Consider the following 18,861-nt stretch of genomic DNA (forward strand, 5'->3'; position numbering starts at 1 on the left):
GACAGTTAGCTTCTCAGCTATTTCTGATTAGTTAGGTGTATTCAATCACTTCCTTAGTGCAATACACTGTATATTGTCAAACAGTAGTTCAAACAGGGTTCTCTGAGCAGAGGATTATTCTTCTCTGCTGTGTCCTTTTATGTAGTGAGTCTGGGATGTGACAGTGCAGGTGTAGAATAAATGTTATTCCTGTCAGTTTTCATTTAATGTGTCTTCAGAAAAGTTACCAGAGTTGGAATGGTCCCAAACAGTCATCTTTATAAGCAAGTAGAATTGACCAGTCATTGTCTCTCTTCCTCCAGAGTGACCGTCTCTTGATCAAAGGTGGGAAGATTGTGAATGATGACCAGTCCTTCTGTGCTGACATCTACATGGAGGATGGCCTCATCAAGTAAGCCTGACTATAATTTGGTGATATGGGACTCCAGGGTGATATGGCCCAAGGACTGCCACTCAGCCAGACCGTATGACCGTAACTCAGCCTGACTGTTAGATGTTTGATGAATGTTGCAGTGCAGTGTGATCATATATGATAGTGACTCCAACTCTCTGACTGTAACCTTGGATATCCTTTCAAACATAATTCTGTGTGACCGCATGGGGAAACACCAGCTCCAATTCGTTGTGCACATAAACTGTTTAATGAAAAAAAACCTCTCTCTCTGTCTGTCCCTATCTCTCTTTTTGTTCTCTCTCTCTTTCAGACAAATTGGGGAGAATTTAATCGTTCCCGGTGGGGTGAAGATGATTGACGCCCATGGCCGTATGTTGATCCCGGGGGGTATCGATGTGCACACGCGTTTCCAGATGCCCGACCGGGGCATGACTGCGGCTGACGACTTCTACCAGGGCACTCGCGCTGCCCTGGCGGGCGGCACCACCATGATCAGTACGTGCTGTGACGTCACATACACAGTGGGGGGGGAGGGATCACAGAGGCACAGACGAACACAGGCCACAGATGAAGTGAGAGGTGGAAGTGCGGTCAAAGTGGGGAATTTATTTAGTCGTGGGGGGTTTCTGTCCAACCATTTTTATTCTGAAATTGCGCATAACGAAACCGCAGTGAAAACAGCTGAATTAAAAAAAAAAGTTTTTACGCTTGTCTGAGGTGGAAACGTCGGCGTTTCTATAGAGAGAAGATGCGGAAAAGGGTGATGGACGCCCATGGATTTTCCCAATAAATTATGACGTGACAGGGACCTACAGGGAGCTTCCGCTCCAGAAAGCTGGAAAATGGGCAACTGGCCCAGAGACCCTCTCCCAGGTCACTGGCTGGCCACAGCTGGTCTTTTGATTACGTAATCTGATTGCGCCCTCTTCAGAACATTCGCAAAACTTTAGTTGATGGAAGCACAGACTGATTTGTCAGGGAAGTGAGGATTAAGTAAATGTTATATTTAAGTAATATGTTAATTTTCAGTTCCAACAATCAATGCCCTTGTTAAGATGTTCAGTACTATGAACACTGAACACAAGTGGTATTGCATGCTAGAACCCCTCACTTAACCTACATATAAAATGTATGTGATTTAATTGAATAATTTCATTTGACAATCATCAATTAAATCGCCAAAATCTTAGATAGGTTAGCCTACAGCAAACTCAAACTCAATACATAAAAACAAACTCTATATCAGATCATAAGATTAAAGTAATTAAGAACAATTAGAATAATTTAAATCATACATTCTTTATTGAATGTAGGCTCACGACTAACTTTTAACCACCAGAGACATTATGCAAGACATTAAATTGAGAATACCAGAAAAGAGAGAGTGACTTATAAGCCAGAACGAATATCAAAATAAAAAGGAAAATCCTTCTTCTCTTAAAAATCCAAATTCTAATAAATGAACTGCAGCTGTCTCAAATACCTCACCAAGCAGGGCTACTAAGGGAGGCTTGCCCGGGGGGGTCATACTCCTTTATGGCAAGAACTTTCTAAGGACATCTAAGGACAATGTATTTATTCATTTGACCTTATACTGTTGAAAGCAGGGCTAAACACCGTTATATTATTATGGAAAGATTCATGGTCTTAGTCTCTTTTTAATGAGACCAAAAATGAATGTGTTAGGTAGTAAAAAAAGAAAGCTGTTACTTCCGCTTCCAACAACAGAGGTGGTATTTGTAGACAAGTAATTGTTCAATCTGCGAAGTTCGCAATCTCCATCTACATATTCCATATCATAAACCCCAAATCACACCGCGATGGTTTGAATCTGGAACTGCTTCTAATGGTAGAGTAGATTTCAACTGTCCAGTCTCATCATCTATATTGACTCATTATGTATGTTGACTGCTCCATTCAAACTTAAAAGTGTGGAAAGAGAAACTCCTGGCAGGGCCCGGACACCCCATAAATACCAATGCATTCTGATGCGGCCTGTAGCCTCGTGGTTAAGGTAAATCACTGGGACCTGCAAAGGTCAGTGGTTCGATCCGTGCTGTAGCCACAATAAGATCCGCCCAGCCGTTGGGCCGCTGAGCAAGGCCCTTAACCCTGCATTGCTCCAGGGGAGGATTGCCTCCTGCTTAGTCTAATCAACTGTACGTCACTCTGGATAAGAGTGTCTGCCTAATGCCAATAATGTAATGTAATGGTGTCTCTCCAGTGACCAACTCTGTAAGAGCTCGTTCCCATAGGTCACAGGCCTAGATCTCTGAGTTTGATGTTTGATGAGAAAATATTGTTGGGTTTAGCAGTATAGTAGTATAGCAGTCATTTTGATTGGTTGAAAAAGCTATGAGGTTGAGAGTGCCATATCGCGTTCTTGGGATTTCACGGTAATTACACTTGAAAGGGTTCATTTATTTTATTACAATGATTTTCCAAGCCCTGGTCAACACTGCATGCCAACTGAGAGAGGAAAAGGATTTGTAGATGCCGCTCTGTGCTATTTGAAACATCCCCTCCTCTTTCTTCACTGTTGATCAGTGGCATCCTTGTTCATAACCCTATGCTGCTTGCAGTTATGACTGGTGGAACCATCTGTGTGTGACATCATTTAGAATCCTGACTCCAGCTGACAGGAACCACAAGAGAACATTCCAAACTGGTCATGTGACCTGGACTGGGGTCAGAGTGGTATTTCAGGCAGCTGTGAAATATGAGCAGATTTTTACTCAATGAAAGGAGTGTGAGCCCATTTCTGTTTACTCCCTGTGCCTTTTATTTGTTTGTCAGAACCTGTAATCTTGTTTATCTTTACTGAAGAGCTGTCACTGGTATGGTTGCTGATTGATGGCCAGAGATTCTAGCCAGAGATTCGGTGTATAATTTGTGACTTTATAGTTTCCTAGATCCTGCCCTCTCAGATGTCAGCATACAATAATGATGTGTGTGCGTGCGTGTTTGTGTTTGTGTGTGTGTGTGTGTGTCTTGTGTGCGTGCATGCCTGTGTATGCGTGCGGGCATGTGTCTGTGTGTGTTTATGCGCGTGCGTGTGTGCGTGCAGTCGATCATGTGGTTCCAGACCCCGGGGTGAGCCTCATCTCAGCGTTTGACCAGTGGCGGGAATGGGCGGACAGCAAGTCGTGTTGTGACTACTCTCTGCATGTGGACATCACCGAGTGGCACAAGGGCATCCAGGAAGATATGGAGACACTTGTTAAGGACCACGGTAGGACTCCCCTTGCCATCTGATATGTGAACGATGAATACCTGCTGGAATGGCAAAGATGGACCATGCAATTGTGATAAGCAAAAGGCATTTAAAAACAACAACAGGAAGTCTAATAAGAACATGTACAATTAAACATATTTAATTTAGTAATGGGTCACCCGTCATTGACACAATCAGACACACTTCCTTCCTGATTGTGATCGGCTGTCCCATGCAGTATGGCACCCTTTTTTTTTTTTTAAGTGTTTTTTGTTTTTGTCTCTAAAGAGAATGCACGTGAATGTCCTGCAGTGTGAAGAAGTTTCTGTTCAACTCTTTTCTGGCATAGAAAACAATATGTGCACAGTGCACACTGCCAGAGCTTAAATCATAATAACACATTTTGAATTCAACAGCAACAGTATTATTTTAGTGTTTAGTTCCTCTTTGCTCTTGCCTTTGCCTATCTTTCTCACTATTGAATATCTGTCTCTCTAGTACAATGGTTTAATGAAAAACTGTGACATTGCAATATCAGTAACACTGGCTATACTCTCTCTCTTCCTCTGCATCCTGCGCTCTCTTAGCTCACTTGTGTTCTGTCCTTAGGAGTGAACTCCTTCCTGGTCTACTTGGCCTATAAGGATGTTTTCCAGCTGACAGATTCACAGGTATGAGTTTAAGGTCATTACATCAGAATAATCTTTAATATTCGAAACCTTGTAAAGAGAATCTCAGACAGGCTGCTTGAAGCAGAGGTTGTTTCACTGTGTTGTGGAAATGGCCTCTTCTAAACCAGTATAACTGTTTGCTACTCAAGTTTACACTTGGTCATTTCATACTTGGTAGTCAGATGCGCCTCCGGCTAGCCAGATTGCTATTTTGAGAGTCAAATGCAAAACCCAGAGCAAATACGGAAGCCGCTATAAAAATAGCAAGTTTGTATGGCATATTTCAGTTTCTTAATGGAAAATGACATTAGGCAGACAATATACAAAATAAGATGGCTTGAGTTTAATACAGCAGTGAAACCAGTAGCAAAACCAGTTTGATTTCTGTAACTACTCTAAAGGTTGTTATCAATGGCAATTCTGTTAATATCGCCTTGTATTCATCAGCTGTGTAATGTGCGTTGCAGGTTTATGAGGTGTTCAGTGTGATCCGGGATCTGGGGGCCATTGCTCAGGTGCACGCTGAGAATGGAGACATCATTGCAGAGGTAATTCTCAACCCTTACTTTATTTACTTCTCTGGTGTGGATTTAATTTGTCTCGCTGGCCTCTTTCTCCAATGGTCCCTCTCTCTCTCTCTTCCTTAATGCGTGCTTTAGTTCTGGTTGCCATATAAAGCTCAGAAAAAGGGGTAATAACACAGTTAAAATGTCATAGTGCTGTGCTGAGGCACTGATAGTGTGCAATTATCTGAGCATCCTACAGTGTGTGGTTTCCTACACAGGAACAAGGAGCAATTAAACTGAAATAAAGAGGTTTTTAATGCAGCTGCTTCCCCTCTAATGTGACAGCATGCTACGTGTCTCCCACACTCTTCCTCCCTTATCCCCCCTCTCAGGAACAGCGCAGGATCCTGGAGCTGGGCATCACAGGGCCCGAGGGCCATGTCCTGAGCCGTCCCGAGGAGGTGAGCCCCGTTCTCCAGCCTGCACCTGCTCTCCGCTCCGCGCGAGGCAAACACAGCTCACAGCTCAAAGGCAGATGTGCTATGTGCTAACTTTCGTCTTTAAGCTTGTGATATCGCTTCTCATTGGCCTCCACTGGCTTCCTATTGCCGCACGCATCCGATTCAAGGCCCTAGTGTTGGCATTTCAGGCTGCTAAGGGGACTGCCCCACATTACATACAATCCCTGATCACTCCCTACTCCCCAGCTAGACCACTCCGGTCTGCCAGCTCTGGTCGCCTTACGATTCCCTCTCTACGGGCACCTGGCGGTCGAGCTGCACGTTCACGCCTGTTTTCCGTTCTGGTTCCTCAGTGGTGGAATGACTTGCCTACCACTGTCAGGACAGCAGAATCCCTCCCCCTATTTCGACGCAGACTCAAAACACACCTCTTCAAACTCTACCTTAGTCCCCCCTCCTGATTTACCCGCCCCCCCCTTCTGATACCCCTATCCCTGTCTAACCCCCCCCCAAAAAAAAAAAATAAAAAATAAAAAAATTGCACTTATGATGACGACTATATGTTTAGAACAGCAGTCCAGGTGTATTTTTCTAGTTCTGGATGTGATGCTTTGACTTGTGGTAGAACCTATGCACTTGTAAGTCGCTTTGGATTAAAAGCGTCTGCCAAATGACTAAAATGTAAAATGTAAATATCACTGCTGTTACATCGTTGTTGCTCACCCAGAGACACAGAGTAGAAAATACCATTTAACTAATTCTGCTGCGGTATACTGGATACACTTTTGTTTAAAATGTTTAAATTATGTTTTCCTGCCTGACAATTTTATTATTTGTATTGCATAAACAGATGCTACTTTTTAACAAATGACACATCTGGAACTGTAGTGTGCTTTGGGCTCTGCGCAATCAGCATAGCATCCTGGAACCATGCAGCTGCAAAGCTCTGATCTGTTGAACAGAAGCTCCACACTGCTGTTGTAAACTGAGAGATATAAACTGACCGAGCACTTTATTAGGAACATTTTACTTTATTACGCCTACTTATTCATGTGATTATCGAATCGGCCAATTGTGTGGCAGCAGTGCCATGCATACAATCATGTAGATACGGGTCAGGAGCTTCAGTTAATGTTCACTTCAACCATCAGAATGGGGAAAAAATGTGATCTAAGCGACTTTGACTATGGAATGATTTTTGGTGGCAGACAGGGTGGTTTGAGTACTCAGATCTCCTGGGATTTTCATACACTAGTCTCTTGAGTTTGCAAAGAATGGTGCAAAAAAACAAACCAAAAAATCCAGTGAACAGTCAGAGGAGAATGGCCAGACTGGTCAAAGCTGACAGGAAGGTGGCAGTAATGCAAATAACCACACATTACAATAGTGGTATGGAGAATAGCATCTCTGCACACACAGCACATCATAACTCTAAGTGGATAGGCTATAGCAGCAAGTCAAAAAAATAAGTCTAGTAAATACCTATTAAAGTGCTCACTGAGTGTAAATAGAACACTGATTTCCCCATTGGAATGTGATGGCAGTGCTGTACTCATGTCTACTCCCTGACTGGCCCATTGGAATGAGATGGCAGTGCTGCACTTATGTCTGCTCTCTGAATATGGGTGCAGTTTCAGCAGCCTGTGGGTAATGTTCCGGAGGCGGGAGACTGACCAGGATTTCTATCCGTGTGATGCTTTGCAGGTGGAGGCCGAGGCAGTCAACCGCTCGGTCACGATGGCCAATCAGACCAACTGCCCTCTCTACATCACCAAGGTGATGAGCAAGAGTGCTGCTGATGTCATTGCCATGGCCAGGAAAAAAGGTAATGGATGGATGGATGACTCATGCCACTTTTATGTAAAATGATATGTCAGCTTCAGTCATGGGGAAGTCACGTGGGCTGTCATGCCATGTCCGCGGGGTGACTGGGCTGAGCCAATCAAAAGGCTTTGCTTTCCCCAGATCAGCACTAATTGCTGATTTCCCTCTGTAGACGTACCTGCAAGCCCCACCCACCATATGGTACAATAGATAAAAATAATAATTTCCCACCACTGCAATAATTCTCACACTGAGGCGAGAGCATAGACTGCAAGGAATATGGACAAAGTGACTGTGATGGGTTTGTGAAAAGCATTGTGAAGCAACAGAAGTGCAGCGGAAGTGTCCATATTGTGCAAATTAGAGAGATTGCGTAATACGGAAAAAGGGTGACCCTTATTTGGTCATTAAGTCCAGGCCAGGTCCACGCCAACCATCTGTCTCAGCAAGACCAGGAAGTGAACTTCAGAAATAAATGAAAGGATGAGGGCTGCTATATCCACAGCATATTATTTATGTGTTAAAAAGAAAGTTGGAGCCATTTTCTAACAAACAGAACACAGCCCAGAACCCTTGTCACATGATGGTCTCCTGTGACGTGTGATTGGCCCGCAGGCACTGTGGTGTACGGGGAGCCAATCTCTGCCAGCCTGGGCACAGACGGCTCCCACTACTGGAGCAAGAACTGGGCCAAAGCCGCCGCCTACATCACATCCCCGCCCCTCAGCCCCGACCCCACCACGCCCGACTATCTCAACTCACTGCTCTCCTGGTGAGGGCACCACAGTGCCTCTGGCAAAACTGCATAAATAAAACATGTTCCACCGATGAATACCATAGTCCAGAATAGGGTTTATTTGTATAGATCTGCTCAAAAACCTGCGTAACTTTAATGTGGACTTGCAGCATTAGTTCAGTTGTAATTTATGACTTTAGATATTATAACAGTGGTTTTGTTTTTTATTGTCATAATCGTTAGATTTGTACTCCTTTGACTATGTAGAGTTAAGAGAATTTTGTAAAAATGATTTGTGCATTTGACAAAGACGAACTTGATGTTGGAATTTTTAGTTATTTTCTGACCACTGACCCCACCACCTCTTAGAGTGACAGCGACCTCCCGCTGACTCCACCCTCTTTCCACAGTGGGGATCTCCAGGTGACTGGCAGTGCCCACTGCACCTTCAACACCGCCCAGCGCGCAGTAGGCAAGGATGACTTTACCCTCATCCCCGAGGGCACCAACGGCACCGAAGAGCGTCTGTCCCTCATCTGGGACAAGTGTGTGGTGAGGACACACACACGCTTGCATACACACACACTTACACACAAACACACATACACACACACACACACTGAGCTTTCTCTGCTGCCATTCTCCTACAGGTAACTGGGAAGATGGATGAGAACCAGTTTGTCGCTGTCACCAGCACCAATGCTGCCAAGATCTTCAATCTGTACCCCCGCAAGGGCCGCATTGCCGTGGGCTCCGACGCAGACCTGGTGCTATGGGACCCTGACATCACCAAAATCATCTCTGCCAAGAGCCACAACCTGGTAAGCAATGGATGGGCTTGGGGGGGGGGGGGGAGGGCCCCAAAATGTATTGATTGTTAGGGTGGAAGATTATAAATGTCATTATCATGTGACATTGACAATAAGGTCCCAGCATCACACCTTTTCATGGGGCCCACTATCCCTGGCAGAGTCACAGCACAGAAATCACGTCGGCGAGTGGTAGGGAGGCTGGGTAGGGCGAGATGTGACAGTCGCACAGGGGATCCTGTGTAGGGTTGGGACAGGGGGGCAGTGAGACAGTATACATGTCCTATAGTAGTAAAAAACCGAACAAGCCCTACCTAGCAACCATGCCTGATTTAAAGGGATAATTTCTTTTCCCATTGGTTTCAAAGTGTGGTTTTCCTCTGACAGATATTATTTTTAACTCTGGCTTAAACTCCTGACCGCTGTTTCACTGGGCTCGCCAGCGTCGGGTGGAGTTGTAATGGAGATTTATGTGAGCGATGCAATCCAAACACATGACCTCAGACGGGTGATGTCATCTTTCATTGGAAAGTCAGCAGATATGAAGTGCTGCATGTGTATGTGCATGTGTGCAGAGTCAACTTTCCTTAAGTCTGCCACAGTGTTTCTCTGTTTAGCTTCAGTCTGAGGGTACAGTGATGGTCTTGCTCATTCCTCTGTCTGTTTCTAGCTTAGTCAAGGAAAATTGAATCATTGTGTGTAGAGAGGTCCAGACTAACCATGACTTCATGCTTTTTTTAGACACAAAGTCAGAGAGTTACCATTACATCATATCAGTTGCGTAAAGAGGCTGAACATTCTGCCCAATGCTGTCGCTATCCCTTAAAGGCTAATTTTGTACTGCAGAACAATGACCCCTTTCAAATCCAATTGGCTGGGGCTCATACTATGAGGTGCAAAGTGTTCCTTCATCTGACCAATGACTGACAAGACTGTTCAGAATAACTGTGGCAGCCAGTGGCTCATGCGTGATTCTATTCGTCTTTAAAAAAAAGCTACTGTTGAAAATGTCTGTCCATAGTAACTCCTGGTTTCTATGATGGCAGTAGTATTGGTGCCAAGACAGACCTTGAGCGCTCTGAACACAGTCTCGCCTTGCTGGCTCTTCATAGTATCTGCTCCAGCAACCATAGGCATAACATAGGAGGTGCCATCCTAGACATCCTAGGTCAGAATCTCGGTGGAAATAGAAATATGCCCGCCTCTTCTTTTTTGCTGGACCCGGTAGGTACTGTAAATATTGACAAAGCGTACACATAGAAACAGGTACAGCAATAGTGATATATTTATCTAAACATGAATACAAACAATATGCTCTTTAAGCTCGATATAGAAGCAGGACAGCGAGGCATTTTGAATGTCCTGTTAGGTGACGTTATGAAGTCGTTATGTGGACATTGATTGTTATTCCAGTGTCATACAAACATGAACTGTATGTACTTTTGCTTGTTTGTAATAGGCGTTGGCATTAAAAGCTGTAGAACCTGATAGGCTACAACCAAACGAGACCTGGTCCGTTTCATTGCTTTCTCGTCACTTGTAATGTTACATCTCTGTCCAGCTTTGCAAGCGAATATCAACCCCTGCTGAAAGAAACACCTTGTGCTAGGTTTTGAAACAGCTGGTTGACCAGTTAGACCAGCTCCTTAGGCTAATCCCAGAATCCCAATGTGTCCGATCTGAACACCATCTACTGTAACAGTTTTATGTTCTCGGCTATTGTCGGTTGCATCTCACATACGCTAATTCGGAAACATTTCTGTCAATTAGTGAAAGGTAGCCTATGCTATATGGTGTTTCATATGTCAGTTATCAAGAGTGTTCACATTGGTAAACAATTATTTACCTCTGTAACATCTGTAACAAATGTATTGGCAATAAATGCACCATTTGGGATCGGTTGCTTGAATACATTCACCCATACATGTTTTCGTAGGCTACTTAAATAATTGTAGCTGGCCGGCTTGTTAATGGTCATGCTGGTTTTATGCAGGCTACAACCAAATACATAAGCCCACTTCCCTGTTTTAAATTGCCGAATTTGTTTGTCAGATATGACCCAAACTGACATTTTGGAATCTGGGTAGGCTGATATGCATGATAATAACGACATAAAAATTTGGAAAAATATTTTTGCATAGCCTAATTTGGGCAAGTTCCCTGCCATCTCCGCTTTCTGGATCTGGACAGTGCCAGATTTTGTGGGTTGGGTTTTCATAGTAGCCTATGTGGGTGTGAGAAATGTGAAAAGACCGCTGAAACATACATCACTGTACACTACACTGGGGGAGTGGAGGAGGACAGAATTTTAGCCATTTTAGTCCTACACTTAAAATGGGACAGTGCAGGGAGGGAGTCCACAAAGATCGGTTTCCGGGGCATGGAGTGGAAGAGGGTGGTGGTGGATTTCAGGAGTGTGCACTTTCCGGCTAATGGGACGCACCCAATGGGATGGCTATATCTGACCTCTTTCAAGATGGCAGTTAGCTCAGCTAACATTCGCTATTGATAGCTAGCTAGTTTGTTCGTTACGAGTAGCTTAGGACACAACAGTACCAAACTATAATTAAGCTATTCAATGTAAATAAATATATATATGTTACCCCAACTAATGTTTTACTTACATAGCTAGCTATCTATCTATACTTCAGACTTAAGTTGTCCTGCTGCTCTAGGATCTGATTTTCCAAAATAACATATAACATTATGTCGTTACATACTCATACTTTACACCACAGCGTCTCTGGTTAGTCTTTAGCTATTCCAGCCATCAATTGTCTATCGGTGTGTCGTGTTGGGTTAGCCAGCTAGCTCTATGCTTAGCTAGGTAGTCTATATCTGCTTGGTGGTAAAGTGATGTTAACATTACTAGCTAATTGCATTACCTAGCTAGCTATGTAAAATAGGACAATTTAAATATGATGACAACTTCTAGCTAGCTAGCTATGGTATTAATTCCTGTAAAGCATATGCATGAAACAGCAGTAGACTAGCTGTCACTGCCAAGCTTACAAAACAACATTCCTTTAATGTAACGTTTCCTGCAGATATCAACAGCTAGCACATCCTGGCATGAGGCATTCTCTGCTCATTCTCTTTCGCTGCCCACCGCTACATTCATTACATGGATAGCTATCATAGCCAGCAATATATGTTAGAGTAAAGTTAGCCAAACTTTGTCACCGATGGTTGGTTGGTCACATAGCTAGCTAGCAAACATATATTTAGCAACCTGTGTAGTCAGTTATCGGAATGATCTTGGAGCTGTCATGTTTTTTTTCTGTTGTTACGCTCTGGGGATCAGATTTCCCTCCCCAAATCCTCACCTTATGCATAAGTAAATGAAAGAAACAACAGTCCCTCGATCACAATGGAAATAAGTCTGACTTTCTTGTTTTTATCCTTGTTTTGTTAACAAGACACATAATTGGTACATTTAAGTACATATAGCAACAAAATAATTCCTTATTGATTTCTAGAAATTAATCAACTCCTGCGTTCCTCTGAAAATAATCTATTTGGTTGTTGTTCAAAGAGAATATTTGATTGAATCCTCAGCAGCCTGCTTAGTGGTACATGTTGTTTGAAGTAGACCACCATAGTTACAGTACTGATAGCAGGTATTAATGCATTGTGTGTTGGAAGCCTTGTCACTGCATAGGTCAAGATAATGTTCTTGGTGATTCTGTGAATTTCTTGTCTTTTTTGGCTTTTGCCAATCATTATTCTCCTTTAAAACATGGTTTTTGTGTTGAATAAATACAAACGTGAATACAATCAATACTGGGGAAATTGCAACAATGCAAACAGTATGTTTTTGATAACAATGAGTAGCTATATAATAATAATAATAATAATAATAATAATAATAAGAAGAAGAAGAAGAAGAAGAAGAAGAAGAAGTATAATAAACAAATAAATAAATAATAATAATAATATAAATATAGCGATTTACTGTATGCTCTCGTGGTCAACCAGTCCCCCCCCCCTCTCTCTCTCTCTCTCTCTCTCTCTCTCAGGCTGTGGAGTATAACATCTTTGAGGGGATAGAAGTGCGTGGTGCCCCCCTGGTGGTGATCAGTCAGGGTAAGATTGTTCTGGAGGATGGAAATCTTCACACTACAGAGGGCTCCGGCCGCTACGTGCCCCGCAAGCCCTTCCCTGACTACGTCTACAAGAGGATAAAGGCTCGCAGCAGGGTGCGTGCATGTGTGCGTGTCTGTGTTGCTGCATGCATGTGTCAGTGTGGGCACGTGTGTGTGCTTCTGTTTGTGCCCAAATGTTTGTGTGTGCATGCGTGCGTGCATGCTTGTGCATGTGTGTCTGCTGTCTCACCTGACCGTTTCCCCTCCACAGCTGGCTGAGTTGAGGGGGGTCCCCCGGGGTCTGTATGATGGGCCAGTGTGCGAGGTGTCAGTGACCCCCAAAACTGTCACCCCAGCATCTTCTGCCAAAACCTCCCCTGCCAAGCAGCCGGCTCAGCCAGTGCGCAACCTCCACCAGTCTGGATTCAGCCTCTCCGGTGGGTCTGCCTGCCTGCTTCACCATGGAAACAGTCCATGAGTCACAGCTGAACATGGCTTTCCCACTAGCAGGTCTATAATTGAACAGCCAGCCACATTCACCATCTGCGCTAAAAACATGAACATATTCAATCATACCCTAACAGCAAACATTAACATGGACATTGACATAGCAACACAACAGCAACACATCACAGAGGGAGGTGAGCGTTGGTAACTTTATATATGGCAGAGAGTGCAAAGCTTCTGCTGAGTGCCAGGGTTTTGGGAGTAGCTGTGTCAACTTCTCTTCTGCATTTCAAACTGTGAGGTGGCGCCAGAGAGGCACAGGTGGAGATGTGAGGGTGAGGAGACACTCGGAATAGAATGAATAAAGAAATGAGCAAACAATTCAGAAAAGGTGCTAAAACATAGAAGGAGAAATAAACTGATGTATTACTGTTAACATAAAATCAGTCACTCATCACTTTACTAATGAGTTACCCAGTCACCTCATTTGACCATGCAAGGTGCTGTAGATTAATGATTGAATCTGAATTTAGAATAGAACTATGTCTATTAAAGCAACGTCGACAAGCCGTTTAATCATATCTGCTGTGTCCCTAGCTTAGACTCTTCCACTCTCTTTTTGTTCTTTCCCCCATTCCTTTATTGTGCATTGGTAAAAAAAACCCTCCAGCTCCTCATCACTTTAGCTGAACAATACAATTTAGATTGCAGCCTTTTTCCTTCTTGTTTATCATGGGTGGCAAAATTTTAGCATCTGATTTCTGTTATTTTGGTTATTTTTTTTAATGAAACAATGAATATGAGGTTCAACATGTAGACTGTCACCTTTAATTTGAGGGTATCTACATCCATATTGGGTGATCCTTGTAGAAATAACCATTCCTTTTTATTCATAGTCCCCCAATTATCAGCGTTTGTCCACGTGAGGACCGAAGTTTTACCAATGAAAGTCAAGGAAGCCATTATGGGGTGGAGAAATAAGAAAAAAAACAGGCAGAGACATCTGCCAAACAATAGGCTGTTCTTTAGGTTTGAAGACATAGCTTGTCATGTTGCTAAGCTGTGCCAGTTTTGGCCTATGCCTCCATTTGTATTTACTTTTTTCATCTTCTTATGTTTTTGGCATTTTGTGGCCTTTTGGCCGGACTTTCCACCTAATTTGCATATTCCTTTCTGCTATTTAAAACTTCCCAACGTTGAAAAAAAATTGACCTAATCATGTTGAATAGATAAGCTCTCGAATGGACTTCAGAAATGGCAGACGACTCTATGTAAAAGTGAAAGTCTTACTATTCAAATCGCGATGTAAAATTGTCCAGAAGAAGAAAATGTTGGTACTATTGTAGTGTCAATAAGAATAGGATATTAACTGATATTGGGACTGCTGGGGGTAACATTTTCTTGAATGCCCATTGGGCTACGCCACCTTTAAGCGACAGAATACGTTTTCAGGCGGCCTGTAGCGTTGTGGTTAAGGCCCATGACTGGGACCCGCAAGGTCGTTTGTTTGAACAATAAGATCAGCACCACTGTTGGGCCCTTGCGCGAGGCCCTTAACCCCGCATTAGCTCCAGGAGAGGATTGTCTCCTGCTTAGTCTAATCAACTGTACGTCGCTCTGCATAAGAGTGTCTGCCAAATGCCATTAATGTAAATGTAATGTCATTTTCTGTTTATCAGATATTAACTCCTTGCTTTCTCTCTTTGCATCGATTCCAGGTGCTCAAGTTGATGACAACATTCCTCGGCGCAATACCCAGCGCATTGTGGCTCCCCCTGGTGGGAGGGCTAACATCACCAGTCTGGGCTAAGCTCTCTCATTGGCTGAAAGGGGGAAGGGGACTTGTCAGAGCTGCAACCCTGAAAATCCCTGCTAAGAAAAAAAAAAGACGTCCCCTCTCTTCAGTCTCTTCATCCACACCCCTCACCCCCACACCTGCTCCTCTTTGCTACACCTGCACCCTCAAATACCCACAAATCTCTTTTGAGTTGACTCATTTACTGAACTCGCATTCCGTGCTTGAGAATTTCAGACTGTATTGCTGTCGTGTTTTATACTGTGTGATTACCGCCATACATCATATTGCTTTGTTTTGTTTTTAAAGGAAGAGACAAGTGAAACAAGGCTGAGCAATTGTATTTTTTTTTTCATTTATAGAAAGAAAGAAATGTGTTCTGGGCTGTGGTGTCCATGTTTTGCCTTTTTGCCTTGCAAGTAAAGAGAGGTTTGTTTGTTTTTTAACTTAATTTTTGTTGTTTTTTATGAGCTGAGAATATATGACATGAGCGCCGAAAATAGAACCTCAAAATCGCCAGAATGTTGTATACATTCATATTATCTCTGGAAAAAGTATGTATTAAGTATGACTGTTTTGTCAGATTATCCTCGTTGTTCAGAAGAGCTTTGTACACTGTACCTGAGGTATTATAGTCATTGTGTGAGAATCGAGTCACTACGCAGAACTACACACATCACCATGGAGACATTACAACAATTATTTTAGATTACAGACTTATACAAACATAAATACACTGCGCATCTGCAGTAGTTTGCAAAGCCTTTTTGATGCTGAAAGCGCAGGAATGACACCTTTTGATAATTTCACGTTTAAAGCTGTGATTAAGGCCTGAAACAAAAGGAGAAAGTAAAGCGTTTCCAAAAGTAGCCCTACGCTTCGCGACCAATGATAAATTTGGTGAATTTGAGAGGTGTTTTTGATCTGTGAACAGGTCCTGCAATGGCTGTGAGCAAGTGTTCAAAAGCAGTAGTCAAACTGGCTTCTAATGTGATGCCTTACGAAACCTCGTTCTCTCCAGCACTGGTGCTCCGTGCACTATGAGAACGGAAACTCCTCGGCAAATGGCAGAAATTTCCATCCCCTCAGCATCAGACTTTAATTAACAGGCAGGGTGCATTGCGTCCGCAGCGTTTGATGGACTACGTCCAAAGTTTGGCCTAGGAATATTGAGGTTGCGTGCTTTGGAAAGGCGGACTGTACACTGCTCTGTCTTTATCCCCCCCCCAGTCCTTGCATTCTTTAACCATGCCTAAACTGCATCTGCAGAACCCATGTAAGGTGTATCGATATTTATATTATTACTGAGGTAAGACAAGGCTGTAAAATACATTGTGTACAAAAAAATTTGTATTAACCGATACTAAGGTGCCAGATCTTTTGTATTAATATTATTATTCCTCACATAGTGGTTGTGTAAAAAGGTTTTTAAAGTAGCATTATATGTTGCATTTTTGCGCGGTGTTAATACTATTTCCGATGCATCTTCCAATGAATTAAAGCTGTTCTTGTGTCCTCTGCGCATCTTGAACCTCTCTCCCCTCGCTGGTGCGGGCATAAATTCATGGGAAAAATGTATCTGCCTGGTTCCTTCCTCTGGTGTATGGTCGTGATGTTCAGTCTGTTGGCTGTGTTTTAGCCCTTTAAACGGTACCTGGGAATGTTAAGTGATGAATTAAGACCCCTGGAAGGTGTTTGAGTCGGGAGTAGTTGCCCAGAGATTTAGTTAATTTGCTAGGGCATGCACGGACAGTTTGTCCAACTGAACTCTTCCCTGCCAGAAATGTAAAAACTGATTGACAGGAAAAATATAAATTGCTCCAATTAGAGCTCAATGTGATAATATTTCAAGGCAAATCTCCTGATTCAGATTAACTATTTTCTTCTTCAGAAAACAGCCCTAGGCATCTTTTAATAGTGTTAATGCATAAAAATGGCTCTTGCATGTAGTATAAGTCATGTTTTAAGGGATTTACAGGAGGGAATGAATAGGCATTGAGGACTCCTGCTTGCTACCTTATGACCTCCTTCTACTGTATATCCTCACACACTTAAGACTTTTTGCAACTTTGAGCTCAGCTGTCACTTAAATCTTCCTTGTCCTCCTCACATCCATGCACTTATGATTTCAGTGATTTTCATTATGATTGTTATTGTTTTTAATGTGTTTTAATTATGTGTTTTGTTGGTTTATTTCATAGTTTTATTATAGGCTCTCCAAGTCACCTTTTGTAGACGCCCTGAAAACCTAGACAAATGTAATGGCTGTATGAGTTTAGCATGAGCCTCCTGTTTGCTTGCTTGGTGCTGGAATGCACAGAACCTCAGAAGGGGGGGGCAACAAGGTGTTAAAGAAAGACCCTACATCTCAATATATTCCTGTCACTTTGATGGAATTTTTTTTGGGGGGAAACATTGTGGAATGCGTGCACAAGTACAGTTCGGCAGCAGGGGAAAGGAGACCAGAGGTAGTTTCCCTCCGTTTCTTTCCCTCTCTCTACACTTTGTCTAGCTCCATTGCATAGTGGAAGTTAAGGGTGTTACCATGACAACAGGGCTTTAGAGACTCTGGCCCTGCTTTTTATTTGCTATGACAACTGCAGTTGCCCCTGGCGACCCTACTGGACCCGGACACTGTTAGAGCAGTGGAGCATCCAAGCAGCCATGTTTGTGCTGCACTCAGTGTTCTGCCCCACCCATGAAAAGTGACCGGCCAGGCCTTCTCCTTCATGGGATCCACGGCCAGTCTCCACCCAGCTCTGTCAACATTACCAGTTTGTGAATATATAATAATTGTATTTTTCATTTGTGCATGCATTTTTTTGACTGTTGATGGGATCCATTTTTTCTACCTACAATTCCTTTTTGTTTTTTACTGGCTCCTTTGAGTGTCTGAAGTTGGTGCTTTCTGGAAGATTGCACTATTCCAGTTTTTTCCCCTGCAGTATTGCCGACAGTCTCAGTGTGAGGGCTTTAGGGTCCGTGAGGTCACTGAGGGCTTTGGGATGCAGGTACACAGAGGGTCAGAAAGTTAGCCCTACCCTTCATTTTGCACAAAGCTCCCTTCCATTCCAGTGACCATGTCAGGACAAGGATGCAGTTTGGTAAAATGCTGACTTTGTGTACCCACAATGCAGTGTGGCAGAATGCTGACTTTGTGTATCCACAATGCAGTGTGGCAGAATGCTGACTTTGTGTACCCACAATGCAATGGGGCAGAATGGTGACTTTGTGTACCCACGATGCAATGTGGCAGACTGCTGATTTTGTGTACCCACAATGCATTGTGGCAGGATGCTGAATTTGTGTACCCACAATGCAGTGTGGCAGAATGCTGACTTTTTGTACCCACAATACAATGTGGCAGAATGCTGGGTCCAAGTATCCACAATGCACCTCTCTACAAAAACACTGTAATGCTTGCCCCCTCCCCCTGCTTTTGCCAGCTGTGTGATTCTATGCCGTGCTCATATGTGATGTAAGTGCAGCACTAAGACAAATTCCTTTGGTCTGAAGGTGATGTCATGCTTCCCCCGTTGTAGAAGTGAAAGTGTTGATGATGTGTGTTCTCTTAGACTGTGGGGTTTTGAGGATGCTTGTCTCTCTGAAAGTATCAAATCCCATTAATGGTTACTTAAAAATAATAATAAAAAAACCCCCAAAAAACATTGCATTTTGTTTATTTGAGGGTTGCTATATAATTATCATGATTGCATGTCACCTGTTCATCCTCTATTCTTTAATGAGGGTCTAGCAATATTAACCAGTCACATTGTTATAGGGTACTGAGGTGCAGACCCAAATGAGGAAGCTGGATAAACGGTGGTGTTTACCCCTTCATGCAGACGCCAAATGTCACTCATCCTCACCTATCTACTCAGTGAGCAGTTTATTAGGTATTTATTAGTCTTACTCAGTC

General features: G+C 43.2%; 1 protein-coding gene across 1 annotated transcript in view; it reads left to right on the top strand.

Moving 5' to 3' along the window:
* dpysl2b (dihydropyrimidinase like 2b) overlaps positions 1 to 18,610 on the top strand; it is a 30,977-nt gene extending 12,367 nt beyond the window's left edge. The window contains exons 2-14 of the mRNA XM_061262646.1: positions 303 to 391; positions 705 to 889; positions 3,462 to 3,626; positions 4,218 to 4,279; positions 4,747 to 4,827; positions 5,178 to 5,246; positions 6,951 to 7,071; positions 7,686 to 7,842; positions 8,217 to 8,358; positions 8,457 to 8,627; positions 12,635 to 12,814; positions 12,972 to 13,137; positions 14,866 to 18,610. Of these exons, the coding sequence (XP_061118630.1) occupies positions 303 to 391; positions 705 to 889; positions 3,462 to 3,626; positions 4,218 to 4,279; positions 4,747 to 4,827; positions 5,178 to 5,246; positions 6,951 to 7,071; positions 7,686 to 7,842; positions 8,217 to 8,358; positions 8,457 to 8,627; positions 12,635 to 12,814; positions 12,972 to 13,137; positions 14,866 to 14,957 (1,680 nt within the window). The 3' untranslated portion in view covers positions 14,958 to 18,610. The remainder of the gene's footprint in view (positions 1 to 302; positions 392 to 704; positions 890 to 3,461; positions 3,627 to 4,217; positions 4,280 to 4,746; positions 4,828 to 5,177; positions 5,247 to 6,950; positions 7,072 to 7,685; positions 7,843 to 8,216; positions 8,359 to 8,456; positions 8,628 to 12,634; positions 12,815 to 12,971; positions 13,138 to 14,865) is intronic.
* Positions 18,611 to 18,861: the final 251 nt, after the last annotated feature.

Source organism: Conger conger, chromosome 12 (genome assembly GCF_963514075.1).
Source record: "Conger conger chromosome 12, fConCon1.1, whole genome shotgun sequence".
NCBI lineage: Eukaryota > Metazoa > Chordata > Actinopteri > Anguilliformes > Congridae > Conger > Conger conger.